The sequence below is a fragment of the Pundamilia nyererei genome, unplaced genomic scaffold (genome assembly GCF_000239375.1).
Source record: "Pundamilia nyererei isolate P.nyererei 1_Seehausen unplaced genomic scaffold, PunNye1.0 scaffold00060, whole genome shotgun sequence".
Classification (NCBI taxonomy): Eukaryota; Metazoa; Chordata; class Actinopteri; order Cichliformes; family Cichlidae; genus Pundamilia; species Pundamilia nyererei.
In genome coordinates this window covers 2,026,734-2,041,884 of record NW_005187461.1, presented here as the reverse complement: position 1 = coordinate 2,041,884, position 15,151 = coordinate 2,026,734, and the positions used below count along the sequence as shown (strand labels likewise).

General features: G+C 40.6%; 2 protein-coding genes across 20 annotated transcripts in view; both read left to right on the top strand.

Moving 5' to 3' along the window:
- The window catches only part of mical3a (microtubule associated monooxygenase, calponin and LIM domain containing 3a), a 75,717-nt gene extending 66,348 nt beyond the window's left edge, over nt 1-9,369 (top strand). For 17 of the 19 annotated variants that reach the window (XM_013911301.1, XM_013911302.1, XM_013911300.1 and 14 more), the window contains 4 exons: nt 3,472-3,537; nt 6,011-6,110; nt 7,266-7,339; nt 7,446-9,369. In XM_013911301.1, the coding sequence (XP_013766755.1) occupies nt 3,472-3,537; nt 6,011-6,110; nt 7,266-7,339; nt 7,446-7,630 (425 nt within the window). In that variant the 3' untranslated portion in view covers nt 7,631-9,369. Of the gene's footprint in view, nt 1-236; nt 288-3,471; nt 3,538-6,010; nt 6,111-7,265; nt 7,340-7,445 lie in introns of all 19 variants that reach the window. The other 2 variants (XM_013911308.1, XM_013911315.1) reach the window with 1 other exon arrangement.
- Nucleotides 9,370-10,313: 944 nt separating this feature from the next.
- The window catches only part of ttc38 (tetratricopeptide repeat domain 38), a 9,293-nt gene continuing 4,455 nt past the window's right edge, over nt 10,314-15,151 (top strand). The window contains exons 1-9 of the mRNA XM_005734806.2: nt 10,314-10,420; nt 10,852-10,929; nt 11,036-11,117; nt 11,797-11,968; nt 12,986-13,159; nt 13,551-13,626; nt 13,943-14,062; nt 14,195-14,254; nt 14,476-14,514. Of these exons, the coding sequence (XP_005734863.1) occupies nt 10,391-10,420; nt 10,852-10,929; nt 11,036-11,117; nt 11,797-11,968; nt 12,986-13,159; nt 13,551-13,626; nt 13,943-14,062; nt 14,195-14,254; nt 14,476-14,514 (831 nt within the window). The 5' untranslated portion in view covers nt 10,314-10,390. The remainder of the gene's footprint in view (nt 10,421-10,851; nt 10,930-11,035; nt 11,118-11,796; nt 11,969-12,985; nt 13,160-13,550; nt 13,627-13,942; nt 14,063-14,194; nt 14,255-14,475; nt 14,515-15,151) is intronic.

Genomic DNA, 15,151 nt, shown 5'->3' with positions numbered 1-15,151 from the left:
GGCAACACACCAAATCTATGCAGCAGTCTTTTATTATCATCATTGGAAATATTCTGTTGCACAAAATGACTGCATTTGAATTGTGGTGAGTACTGATGGACTCTGTGTGTGTCTGTATGTTTCAGAGAACATGCATGACTTGCTTTTGTTGGAGATTTCAGTGTGTGCGTGTTTGTGTGCCTAGTTTGGGGCTGTGTGAAGTAACTCCTATCTCTAATATATCCCTGTCGTTGTAGACTATTGGGGAGATTCTAATTACAGTGAAATCCTGGACTTGCATCTGGGCGGTATGTATTTCACATCTGTCGCTTTAAAACTAACCTAATGGCTAACCCAATCTGTCCTTCCTCCTCCCTGTTACTACTTGAGCTTTGTACCCCTCATATCTGCCGTGATTGGCTGGCTGGCTTTAAGCCACTGCGATGCTCTCTGCTCCTTTACCCTCCCTCCCTCCCCTCGCTTTCTCCTTTACTGGGTTTGTAGTTCAGACACTCTTTACATCAAACGGAGATCAGACACTTGGCCTCGTGCTGTTCTCTTAAGATTGTCTTTGATCTCTATAAACTTATGAATGATGAATGAACGAATTAATAAGTAACTTTTATTTGTCACTCTGGTGCACGTAGACTGTTTGGCGCAGCACTGATGCAAACGGCGACGCACTGCAAAGAGTGATATTAGAGCAGCACTGTGCATTCATGCTTTTGCTGCACGTTAAAGTTCTGGTCTTCTGTTGCGTATTCATTAAAACGTTTAATTTAGCAGATAGAATAATATACTGTTCATCAAATAAAATCCTGGCGAGTAGCAGCAGGCCAGCTGAGATGGGGAACCGAGAAAAGTACAGAGTTCTACTTAAAGGCTGGGAACGTTGGATATTCTGTTCATGAGAAGACCAAAACCACCAATGCACTGATCCTGCTGTCTTCTCATATTCCTACATCGATATATTCAGTGTTATTTTTATGGGAGACATACAGGACAACTGTAAAACAGATTAGTGTCTGTATTTGTTTTAAACTAATGACCTTTTTTCAGTAAATCATCTCTTTTTAATTGGTACATTCGTAATATTGCATGCACAGGGTCTCTATTTTCATTTCTAGTACAAATTTCTAAATCGATCTTTGTCAGCTGTCCTCTTTTACACCATTAGCTGGAAGGAAAACATGTTTGAAGCAACGCAGTTTGTAGATGAACTGAAAGAGCTTTGGCTTTCCTAATTTTAACAATAAGAGAAAAGAAATCCCAGCCTTGTATTTCAAGAAAGATATTTAAAAAAAAAAAAAAACTGTCTTATTTCTGTGTTTTTATTGTCAACTGTCACGTTACATCTAAAGATATCGCGTTTGTGACACTGTTGAGTCAACTCATCTCATCTAGTCATGTTCCGATCTTGCACATTGGAGCTAGAGTGTGATGGAAGATGGACAAACCTCGGACACCTGCCGACCACACACACATGTGTAACCTGTGACCCACCCTGGTTTGACTAATACTAAACTCCTAGCCTGGCTCTTAGCTTCGCCTCAGAACTCTGTCCTGCTGTAGTTCTGCACTGTAGTCCCAGCAATCTTTCTCATACCTGCTCAGTTGCATAACTCCCCAAAGTGTTTGTGTGTGTGTGTATGTGTGTGTGCACTAATGGGTAGTGCTGTAATCTTAAAACATTAGCCGCTGTGTATAAGCTGCGGCTGGAAAACTGTTTAACGCGTTGACTGTGTCTGGCTGAAATGTCTCGTCGTGTCCACTGTTCTCCTTTAGACTCGAGTATGAGAGGAATGCATCTTTTTCACCTCACGTCTGCTGTGAATTCGGTTTGTGAGAAACACGTGTTTGATTTTTAGCTATTTAGCGCAAATGGAGTTTCTCAGCACGAGGGAGAAAAATGAGCATTTCTTTATGCAGGGCTTCTCTGTGCTTTTGTGTCGCTGGTTGTCGGCACTCATCAAAAAGAAGATTGTGCAGAGTCATTTTGTTTTGGCACAAAGGTCACTCTGCAAGCGTCCGAGTTTCCCCTTCTAATTGGTTGCCCAGAAGTCTAACAGGAGGCATGGTGTTTCATCACTTCCAATCCAGCTGGTTTTATTTGTTCTTTCTGAGCTAATTCAAATGTATGAACCTGAAACTGTTTTGGGTTTGTTGAATGTTTTGGGCTGGATGTGTCACAAAAAAACGCTTTTAGCTTCCTGATAATTTTCCAGTAGTCCTCCGTCCTGCTTATCGTGTTTGGTGGGTGATGAAGAACTGTGGCGCTTACACTGAATAGTGGGTTATACGGTTTGTGCTAGCAGATGAGACCTGCAAGGAAAAAACAAAGAGGAAAAATCTAATATTAAAGCCAGGTAATTTCCCCCTTCTTCTTTCTGCTATTTTTATTAACTTTACTTAGAAATGTAATAATCAACTTTAATAATTATGAGCATAGATGAGGATTCATTGAACAAACGACACAATCCATAAGCACACTTGGATGATTTGGGGAAGCCATAAACATTTTATTAGGGCCTCGGTCTTTTTAAGTTGCAATTTTTCCTTCTTTTCTGTGATAGTCCCTTGTAGCACATATTGAGCATTTCATTCTCACGCCCCCTCACCTTCCAACCTGAAAAATCTTTTTTTTTTACACGAGTATGAGCCCTTACTATAGAAGATCCTGCATATTTGCTCCATTTTAAGTGAAATGTGCCTTACATTACACACATTTTCTAGTCTATATTTTAGGCGTTTATTAAGTAACTTCCACTATCTGTAATCTTACGTTTTGAGAAAATCTTTTTAGTGGATGCAAATAGGAAGAAGAAAAAAATCCTAATTTGCACTTGAGAAGAAGCTACACTTCAGAAGTCGCCAAACCGGCAACAAATTACGCAGGGTGGTCTAAACATGTAGCGTGTACAAGAAGCAGCACTTTAAAGATGAAGCAATTATCTGCGTCTGCGAGTGGGATGGATTGATGAGCAGTAATGGGTTTTATAATGGGAATAAATCATTTCTATATTATAACCACTGGCTATGTGCGTGGTGTGTAGCGCACAGATATAGGGTGCTTTTACCTAATTGAAAGATCATGTGAAGAACTACACTTGCAAGATCAAACAGGATTATTTTCTCTTCCTATGCTCTAGATTTCCCCCTCTTGTTTTCTGTTCTTATTTTATCCCATATTTTTCATTTCTCACACCACACAGCTGATCTCTTCCCACCTCCTCTCTCTAGGTGATTTGTCTGCTCCCTATCGCAGTGCTCCTGTCCCCTGTTGATTTTTCTCTTTGATATTTTCTTCCTCACCTCAAACCTCTCCTTCCCCTTCCTCCTGCACCCTCTTTGTCCTCTTCTCTTTGCCTCTGTCATGTCTGTTTTTTTTTCCTCCCACATTATTTCCTCCATTCTTACTGTTTCTTACCTCCCCCTCCTAATGTGCCCACCTGCGTCACTCCCTCACGCTCTTTCCCCTCTGTCTTGTGGAAGTTGAGCCCTTTGTGGGGATGCCTCGCCGAAGACCGCTCTCCTTCTGCCCCTGCTGTTCCCCTGAAGGTAACATAACCTCGCTGCATCTGCCGCCAGTTGTGGCAGGTTACCTGCAAGCGTAAGGATCTCCAGAAATGGGCTACGTCGTTGGTCCCCCCCCCTTTGTCCTCCCAGCTTTTCCTAGCTGTGTGACATTAGGCTCAGTAGGTTTCTCCAGAATATGAAGGAGCTCATCACGCTGAAGCTGATGAAAAATAATTTTGTTAGAAGTATACAGTGGTCCCTCGCTGTAACGCCGTGCACCTTTCGAAGCCTCGCTGTTTTACAGATTTTTTGGGTTCAATTTTGCATGTTTGTTTTTTGTTGTTTTTTTCCAGCGTATTGTCTTCTGCGTCCTGATTGGCTGTAGACCATTGTCAATCAATCTCGTGCCGTGTCTCCTGTACAGTACAGAACGCGTTCAGCTTATCAAATGTACATAAATCTTCGATCGCTAGCAGCGTGTCTCTGGAGTGCCGTACGGTATGTTTGTTTTCTCCCCAACAAACGCAACGATGTCGATGAAACGTTTTGAAAAGTGTGAAAAGGTCCACGCCTGTCTCAGAAAAGTGTATAAAGTGTGTAGTGAAAGGTTTTACAGCCTTAAAACATCTATAATAATTGTAAAAAAATAAAGTTGGCTACTTCGTGGATTTCACCTGTCACGGGTTATTTTTAGAACGTAACTCCTGCGATAAATGAGGGGCCGCTGTATATCATTGTGGATAGTTTACCAGAACACATCTCTGCTCCTACTAGGGGGGTCCCTCGAGTCCTGAACAGGTGTTTTACTGTGGGAGTAATTTAATATCAAGATTTAGCTAATAGCATACTTCTTTGCTAGCTGTAATGGATTATGTCTTTCCTGTGTAATGCTCATTTTCAGAAAATGCCATATCAGAAAAACAGAATATTGAAGACTGTGGTGCATTTTTCTTTTTTAAATAAAGAAATCACCTTTCAACCTATTTTAATACAATAATGTAGAAAGTTTAGACCATCTAAGTACTACTGCAGTGACTTACTAACTACTCAGCCACAGCGTGACTCTAATCAGCAGCATGTTTTGGTTGGATTTTCTGGCTTATCCTTTGATAAAATGTTCAAACTGAGCAATGACCACCTGACACCTGACTGGCCTGTCAGCAAGAAACTTGCATGCTGTGATGATTTGTTGTAAAATTCCAGCCTTATGTAAGTCTTAAAAATGAGTGGGCCACGTGGTTCGGTCAGTGAAGCTTTCAATCCATGTGAAGAGAAAAAAATCCCCCCCAAAAAGAAAGGCATGTTGTTTTTGTCCTTGTTTCTTTTGTGGTGGGAGCCTTGGCTGAAGGGTGGTGTCAGTGGAACAGACAGAAGTAGTTAAGGAAGAAGAAAAGCTCCCATTGTAGAATAGGTCTGGTAAATCAGGCTTCGTGTTTTTGTCTTCTCATGTTGCATTGCTCTAAGTGTGAGCAGCTCTCCTCCAGCTCTGCCTCTCTCTCTGTCCCTTGTCTGTCAATTAGCAGCAGCCAGTGCCCGAGACCACAGCCATGCTATTTATGTGTGTACAATGTTTTTTCTTTTCGTTGTGCAAGAGCCTCCTCTTCCCCAGCTAAGTATGTCACGCTGCATCAAGGTTCGCCTTCTGGTGTTTCATCAAGACCGCTTGGCTCCACCTGCTGCAGTCAGATAAATGAAAGGGTGCATCGCCCCAGCAGCAGACCTTCCCTAAGCATGCCCCATACACTGGTCTTCTCTGCATAGTCAAGTGGGACTGCAGGAGAAGTGTGCAGCTGCTCTGCGCTCTGACTGCAATGCATGATGCCAGCAGCACTAAATATGCTCGTCTCTGTGGCAGGATGAATAGAGGGAACTTCTCTACTGGTCTCAGTGATAAGTCCTCCTATAACACTTCAGTACGTTATTGAATATGTAAAGACTGCAGAATAATTCACACCTATTTTGTACCCATAAAACCACCGAGCATGAATAGGATCTGAAAGGATTTCATTTCAGCTGCTCGGTCAATATGTGGACAGGGGAAGATGAAATATTTCCATAGGTCCTTGGATTTATTTCTCTCTAATATCTTAGCTATTGATTGGTAGACTTGTGAATTTTTTATTATTACTCACACTTGCAAAAAAACATATAGGAGTTGCTCAGAAAGTAGCTACGTCTGTCGAAAGGACCAAACTGGGTAACACAAACTCTCAGCTTCACAACAACAGGTATTGTCTGTATGTGTTTGTATGTGGATTGTGTGTGTTTCTATGTGCACACATGTCAAATTTGAGTCCTGTAGCTCCTCCTCACCTTCTGAGTGCCATCGTTAGGTATGGCACGGCCAATCACGTCGATGTCGAATCCATTCTTCCACCTCACCATCCCTCTGTAAGGACATCCTGGCTTGGCTGTCATTGCATTGCCTGTGTCAGTCCTCGTCTCTGTGACATGAGTGTCGTGCCGCAGCCACCTGGAGTCTCACTGCTGCTCTGTGCTTCCTCCTTCCATCCAGGTATGGGTAAGAAAGACGATCCTAAACTAATGCAAGAGTGGTTCAAGCTGGTGCAGGAGAAAAATGCCCTAGTCCGCTACGAGTCCGAACTCATGATATTGTAAGTACATTCCTTTAAAGGTGCACTGGAAAAACCCCAAATGTGTTAGCTGATTGGATACTTTTAATGTCCAAGATGCAAAACTTGGTTGTCACTGGTTCATATGTCAGCTTCTTCTTTTTATGTAGGTACATGTATGATGGCAAATTTCACTAATGTGTACTGTACAGATGGAAAACTGATCTTTAGAAAATGTCAGTAGTTGGCTGAGATGAGGTGAATTCAGTGGTTAATTTTAAGGGTACGTCTTATAAAGTGATTTATAGTAAGTGGATAATACAACCGGGCCATGACCAGACATCATCAATCGCGATGATTCTTGAATTCTTGAATTCCTTGGACTCTGGAGAAACTTCAGAGCAGTGACCAGAATAATAAACAAATCAAGCCTGAGTAAGAATTATAGGTTTGTAAATAACAGACCACGTCACTGTATTCTCACCAGCTGGTTCGGGAACTACAGTTTTAAAGGGATCCTTCTTTTCAGAAGTGACTGTGCATGGATGAGAGGGTGGTGTGCTAAGTTAGCATCTCATTTTCATAGGTTAACAAGATGCATCTATAAATTGAATGAGTCCAGTTGCACATATGTTGTCATAAATGTTTATTTTTACCCTTAAGTTGGGTTAAATAAACCAAAAGTTGCAGCCAGTCTTCCCGAAGGTTGCCGGGTGATCAAAATGCATTCCAGCGTCAGATTACTTTATAAGTGTAATATCATAAATGCCTAAATATGTAATATAATGTCTTTCTTAAGGTTTATAAGTTATGTTTCTCTTGACAGAAGCAGAGATTTATTACCTCCTTATTTTATAAATAGTAATATTATGAGTGTGATGTTGATTCCCCTGCTATGAAGTCACTTATTTTTCATCTGCTGATATGTGACCGCTTTTTCAATACATTTAGAAAAATGTAGGAAAACCAACTTTCCTGCTTTAATTTTGGCCCTTAAATTATCCAGTATCATCTCATCATTGCTTACCAAAAGCTTTTAGATTAATAGCCCATCTTTTTTTCAGCCAGATAGTATATTCTTTAATGAAATGCTACATAGATAAATGAATAGTCTGATGAATAATGTAGATGTCGAAAGCTATAGCTCATTAGTGACACTAACTTAGCCAGTCTCCCTTCTTACTTTCTGTCCCCAAGTGCCAGAGAGTTGGAGCTGGAGGACAGACAGAGCCGACTGCAGCAGGAACTCAGGGAACGGATGGCCATGGAAGGTGAACGCTCGAATGCAAATTAGCTGACGGGCTATACAAATGAGCTCCCAGCGTTCATATCTGCATAACGTCTTTTTGTTTTCAAATTTGCACGGGCTTCTTTCAGACCACCTGAAATCTGAGAAGGAACTGGCTGAGGAGAAGCAGATCCTGAATGAGATGTTGGAAGTGGTGGAGCAACGAGATGCCCTGGTTGCTCTCCTGGAGGAGCAGAGACTTCGAGAGAAGGAGGAAGACAAGGACCTGGAGGCTGTTATGCTCTCTAAAGGCTTTAACCTCAACTGGGCTTGATGTGAGGGGAATCATTTCAAGTTTTCGACTGCTCGTAGGTGCTCTCAGTCTCACGTGGGCGTCTTTGATGTGGATATATCTGCTGAACTTTGACACAGGCATTTGGCCTAAAACTGTCACACCTAGAGCAGCGAATGTGTGAAGAACCCCAACAACATAATATGTACACTACGGCTGCCTGTGATGTTGGAGCAGTCTGCAGCGTTTACATATCCCCTGCCCAAAGGCAGTACATGTTAATCACTTTGCAGTTATGCTTGCTGTCTCAGTCTGTGGGTGGAGACGTGGTGTGTATATTCACAACTTTAACATCTCAACCTTGAAAATTGTGGCGGGGGGTTAGGAGAGCGTTTAAAGACTTTGTTCTCCACTATTTAAAGGGAAGAATGAGGATTGGTCCTGCTGATGTACAGGAATTGTAAAAACAAAAATGGGAGGGGGTATAATCGAGTCCCATTTTCAGTAGATGAGGGTCCTCGGTCTTAGTGCTGCAGAGGTGTGTTTTAAATGTCAGAGCAAGGTCTCCTAGCTCGCTCTTTTCAGTCCGACTGTAGAACGGACTCTGCTGAAGCTGCCTTTTTTCTCCCTAGTGACAAACTCACATCAGCATCCTTCAGAAACCACAAATGCATCATAAAACGCTCCAGGGTTGTTGTTGTTTTCTTTCCTTTCCCCCTGCAGAGTCTGTCACCACTATGAATCCATTAAATATGTTCATGTTTATGTATTTATTATCATGTTTTGCTTTTAACAGTTTAAAAAAATGGTTTTGTTTTAATTTTATTTGTATTCACAGGAGAGTGCCCAGAATCTCATTATCTCGCATATCTCTTTTGTATCTCGCATACATGCCGCTGCATGTCAGGAATTATGGCTTCAGGCACATAGAAGACTTGGATGCAAATATTTAAGCATTTCACATGAGTTGATGATGATGATGGGCCTCTCTGTGAGCTCTCATTGGCTGTGTATCACACTGACCGTTAACGTTTACAAGTATTTGTTCACATTTTGGTTCCTGCTTTGTTAAACAGTAGAAACAATCCTCGGGATAGACTGTATTAACAATGGGATGTTACTAACGACCTGATGTTACTGTTGTTAGTATGGGAGGACTTACTGTGGGGAAGAGAGAACACTACACAACTATATACTGCAGTGTTAATACTTTAGCTTTGAAAAAGATGCCTTTTCATTTCCATTCTATAAACGTAAGTTTTTTTTCTTGTTTAGATTTTTTTGAGGTATCCAATAATCACATCTGTGTGTTCCACTGGAGCTCTTTTTTTAAAACAACACTTTTCTACAGCAGGTCCCCAAACTACACATAAATGGGACCCTAAAGAACTGCACAAGCTGCATTGAATGAGAATATTGGTTTGGTTTATCCGTTGGACATCCTCGGCGGACTAGTAGGCCTCTTTGCCAACTGTACAAATCCAGGTGGGCACTGTTTTACAGTGTAGAAATGTCAGAGGCTATATTTATGACTTGTTTGGAGCTGTGAATATTACACAATTTTATGGGCTGTTGTTTTAGATTGTGTGTTCCAAGGTTGACATGATTGTATTGATATTTATTAACCTGTGCAAATTGTATCATATGTAAAGAAAGTGAATCCTAATTTTTAAAACTACTCTGTCGACAAACGACTTGTAATGTAAATGCTTCATGTAGCTAAAATTCATAGGGGTGTTGGATGTATGCTGAAGACGGCAATAAACGATGCAGTTCTTTTACGTGTTTGTCCTCTAAAATCAAACTTTTTAATTGAATGTCTTATAGTTATGAGCAAGAGATTATTCTTTTTAAACCTTTCATTCCACCTTAGCCAGCCTGAGATGTTACTGTGACTTTTTCTCTGCTTTCATTACAAGCCCAGGCTTAATAAAGGATTAGCGGAGGCTTTCTACCGAGAACACAAAGTACAGTAGCAGAAAGGAATTAATTCCTAAATGCAAATAGGCAGGCTATATAATGTGGTGGGACTGCATAGATTTAAAGAAGTAGTAGAATACTGTTCATATGGTATTATCTGTGCTTTTCCTGTATATTTTGAAACGCATTTAACTTCAATCTGAACTTCTACCTGCCTTTTAACTTGCCAAAGAAGCTGTAGCAGGCACTGTGATGGAACCCAGGCATCTTAAAATTACCTGATATTTTATTGCTGCGCTTCCATGAAATTGGGGGACTTGCATGAGGGAGAATAAAGAGGGTGGGGGCTGAAATGTAATCTTCTCAGCAGAGGTGGGGAAAATAGATTTTTAGTGCCTTGGTGTCAGACATCAAAAACCCAGAATTGTACATTTAATACGTTTGATGCCCCCTGCCTGTTGAATGGTCCTGTCATCTGTGAAAAATTAAATTTCTCAAGCAAAAGCCAAGATAAATCCTACAACATTATTAAGACTCCCTGTCTGATAATTCTTGTAGCCACCGAGGATAGTTTCTCCTCCGTAACCGATAACGACAGCAGGTTCTTTAAGTAAAGCAAACGGAATGTGGGGAAAATGTTTTTAACATTAAATAATCTTGTGGACTGGTAAATAGCAGGTCAGTTAACAAAATAAAGCGCATGCTTTCGGAAAACATTCTGACGTAGACTTTCTAAACGCTACTCGTGCACTTATTTTGAAAGAGTGTCAACGGAGGGACAAACTTCCGGCCCGTTTTTCTTTTTTTCTTTTTTATTGACCGAGAAGTTGACCCACCAGCAGGTTTTTTTTCCGTGTAGGTGGAGAAGCTGAAGATTTAGAAATGATTTCCTCAAGCTTCAGGGACTGCCAGGTCAGTGACTCGGAGAGAGAAAGAAACTTTAAAGAAGGATGAAGAACAGAAAGCGACACTTTCTCTTTATTTGTTGCAATAACTAAGTGGCAGTAAGGATTGAGAAACATAGTTTGTATTATTGAGATATGTATGTTTAAAGTGGGGAAAAACTGTTAGTTTACAGAAAAATATTCATGCAGGGGCATAAAGCAGGCAAACCTCGATAAGTTGCATGTCCAGTGTTGATAAGTGTCCGGAACTTTTACAATAACAAGTAGATTTATTTAGGCTCTGGGTAACACTGAAATGAAATTGGCTGCCTTTACTCGATGAATCTTTAACCTCAGGTTGCTCAAGCCGACGAGACAACAGCATGTTTGTCATGCAAACGGCTTACACACTGAAACCCAGCATTAACGTCTGCACCATTATGCTCCCGTTTCTTGCAGGCATGGAGGGCGGAGGGGCTTACATTGTCCACCAGCAGTAATGAGGCTTGTAAAATGTATGACGCCATACTCACGCAGGTAGCCTACTTAACACCCGAAAACACCTGTTCCACATGCACACGCAGTTTGCACACCGTGGGTGTTTCAGGCAGTTTAAGATCTAAATTGTGTTTTAACCCCCCAGTACGTGAAGTGGAGGAACGATGACAGCTTGGGAGGAATTGAAGGATGCATTTCTGCTGTCCAGGCAGCTGACCCAAATTTTGGTAACTATATGTGGGGTTAACTATGCTTCTGATAAATATGGAAATAAGGAAAACAACAAAATAAGACTAAAGAAACCCTGAGATGTCTGATTAGTTTATACGCTGCAAGGAAAAACAATTAAATGTGGCTACTACTCTTTAAATAAACATGTTAGAGGTCAGTCACTTCAGATTATTTCAGTGTTATGTGTAGCTGGGAGGCCTCAGTTGTCAGCTGTCAGTTCGAGCTCTGATCAAGCATTTAGTTGTTGTTCATGCAAATGACTCTACCCTCCTTTGTGCAAGTTCAACACTTATTGATTCTCCTCAGAACTTGCAAGCTGCTTTTTAGTTTAGCTGCTGTAAACACACACGTTGATTGAATTGATTGATCCTAATGTCTGGTTACATAAGAAAAACAATTTGAGGTCTTCCAAGTTTACCGTTGCTGACAATAGACACCCTTTAAAATGCTGGCTGCTTGCACTTATTCGTATCAGGGGCATACAGTGGAGTTAAACAACTCTTATTCTTCATCTCATTCTGCAAATAAACAGAAATGGAACCAAGAAGCTCCTGTAATATTTTACTTAAGTCCAAAGGCAAAACTTTACAAGTGCATGTGATTCGTTCCCCATGAGAACTGCAGCTGCGGAAACCTCCAGAAAGAAAAGACAGCTGTTATTTGTTTTTCCTGTAGTTATGGGGCATGTGATAAGTACAGGCCTGGAGCTAGTGGCAACAACAAGCTCCACCAGGCTGGATGAGCGTCTGTCAAGTGCTGTGAGGAGGACGGTGGAACTTGCCAACAGCCAGGACATCACTTCCAGAGAGAGACTCCATGTCAAAGCCATGGAGCTCTTCTCACACGGGTAAGGTCCAGAGCCAGACCGCCACAGCAGGAGACGCAGTCACAAAGCAGCCCGTGCTTCATTGGGTTGTGTTTGAGCCAAATTTATCTTTGAATGTTTTCCTGCTCAGAAGGCCTCAATAAACCCATGATGACGATATGAAACCTGTATCAGTCGGCAAACCCAATTCTCTAAATGTTCAAAGTGGTTGTGAATTCACAGGAAACTGATTGAAAAGCATGTTTATGATTGAAATGCATAACAAATGTAAAATCAATCAAACAAAAACCTCAATAATTGACAGCACATAAACACTTATTTTTTAAAAGCATAGAATGTGGTTAGTTTTAGCGTCCCTTATCCAAGAGCCCTGCACACTGCAACAGTTTTTTTTTTATGTGCACAAAACTGGTTTTATCAAAATTATTTTAAGGGTTAATTATTTAACGCTATCAAAAATATTTCTGTTATAAATCTGTACAAAATCCTGATGTAATGACTTTAAAATGAAGTAACTTAATCATTCTCAGAGTTGTATGCTAAGAGAGACTCTTACATATTTAATCTTATCTGTCACTGGGGTCTGTAGTTGAAGTCTGAGTCGAAATGAGTTTCATTGAGCCAGAAGAAATAGGTTGAACTTGTGTTTTTTTTTTATATATAACACAGAAGTACAAGTGTGTTTTTTTTAATTTATTTTTTATCAGGTGATATTCATTCCCTAAGTTATTTGCCTGGCCTTACGTGATACACTCTCTTACTACAGATTGTCTGCCAAGCTCTTCTGTAAAATTTCAGTCACAGTCCAGCAAGTAATATTTGAATTTTATATTCATTGTCTTATTTCCCCGGGGTATAGTCAGCTATACTGTAATATCGAGGAGCCATTTTGGCTCTCAGCATTGTCTTTGCGATACTTTCCAAGTCCCTCTAATCTGCTCACAAAGCATATTGACATTTGTGATTCTCCAGGTACCGATCATCGTTCCCTGAACTCGCTCTTTTTTTCTTTTTTAAACCGACACATTTGTCTTGCAGAAATTTTCCGAAAGCCTGTGAGGCATGGGAAGATATTCTGCTAGACCACCCAACTGATATGTTGGCCCTCAAGTTTGCACATGATGCTTATTTCTACATGGGAGCCCAAATGCAAATGAGGGACTCAGTGGCCAGGGTGCTTCCCCACTGGAAACCACACATGCCTTTGTCCAGGTACGAAAGACGGCTTAATGTCACCAGAGATTTTTTTTGTTTGTGAATCTAAACATTGATGCCATGCATTGGGACAGTATGGATGCATACCTGCAAAACATACAGCATGTAAGCTAATGAGGCTTGTTTACAGTAAGTAGTTGTGCAGTGCTTAGTATTTTTGTTTAAAGTGTGCATGTATGCTTTCAAACTGTTAGGATGTTCTTTCACTCTGCCAGAGTAGCTTTGCATCATTCACAGTTTGAAATAATATAAATATTTCCAGTATGCTGTGCATTGGTGCAGCTCGTTTGTAAATTCACTGTCTGAAATGAGCCATATTAGATCTTTTTTTATTTATTTGTTTACTTTGTTTTTGTGTGTACGTACGTGTGCACATACCTGCTCTCAGCTACCTGAATGGACTGTATTCCTTTGGTCTCCTGGAAACTCGTTTCTATGACCAGGCTGAGCAAGTAGCCATGGAGGTGAGATTTTCTTCTCTGCTGTTATTCAAGCTGTTGCCATTATTGTAGCAGGGGGGTTTTGGACTCTCGGTCCCTTTTCTGATTTCGTTAGTTCAACTCTGCAAGTAATTTGCTGTCAAAGACCTACAGGAATAAACAGCAGACCCTTCAAAACTCATGCATACAATGCATACAAAGTATGATATGAGGGTCGCTGAAAAGATTGATGTTGAGTGTTTAGAATGCAGTTATTTTGGATTGGTCATTTTAGATCTAGTTACTTATCAACACGTTCATCGCTTCTTCTTGCTTCAAAACGGCAAACTCTCTTGTGAAGGGGCTCGCTCTAACTCCCGACGATGCTTGGTCAGTCCACTCTGTAGCCCATGTTTGTGAGATGAAGGCAGAGTTGGACAAAGGCTTGAAGTTCATGGAAAGTAGAGAGAAAGACTGGGAGGTACGATGACTTTGTTCTTTTCTGTTTTTGATTAATCACATACAAGTAATCTGTTCCATAGACGACTGAATTATATTACATATCCAAATAGCCCCGGGAAAAGTATTTGAACTCTGTAATGTTTAATTCCAGGTAACTGACATGCTGGCCAGTCATAACTATTGGCACTGGGCTCTATTTTTCATCGAGAAGGTAAAGATGATAATGGGTTTTTCAGCCAAGCGGAAAGCTGGCAGTCACAGTGTTTGTGGAGAATGTATTTATGATATTGTCTCCCATAGGTAATTTGAAGCCTGGGGTTGATTATATTGTAAGATTAATTTGTGTTTGCATTTAGGCAACTCAATTTATCCACGTTGCCTATTTCTCAGTGCTCAAGTTATTCAAATTTGTCTTCCTCACCTCCTCCACAGAGGCAACACGAAGCTGCTCTGCAAATATACGACACTCAGGTTGGTTTCTGTTGAAAGTTTGCATCTAAACTTTAATACTATAGCTGTCTGAGTACATACTCTTAGTAATTTCCAGAGTCACGCATACACCACTGCACAAGAGACGCAGACTAATGCAGTTTGATGTGCTCGTTGTGAGTCAAGAAGGTAAGCGTGAACAAAAATGAAAGTCAAATCCATATTCATATGTCAGAGCCAAGGAACCACCCACACTCATTTCAGTGTCAACAGCCAAAGCGGATTATATTTCGTGATACTCCAAAAATAAGAGAGACAATTTGAAAGTACATCTCCTTGATGTCCTGCACCTTTAGAATAATACTTCTCAGCTAAAAGTTTGAAATTCTGAAATTCACATCAGCAAAGTTCAGCATCTCGTTTTTTTCTTTTCTTTATTTCTCTGAACTGTACACAACGTGGTCAGACGTTGTGTTCAGTCATCATGGACACGAATATCATGGTAATTCTTGGCTGACTTTCTTTGAAGTGTTCGGTGGATACACCTTTAAATATTTAAAAACAAGAATTTGGCTTAAAAGTTGGATTTTAGTTTAGATTTTTTTCTAATCCATCAAAGGTCAGAATCGTACGTACAGGCTCAAATATTTAAATACACTCACTTAAGAGGTGTTTGCAG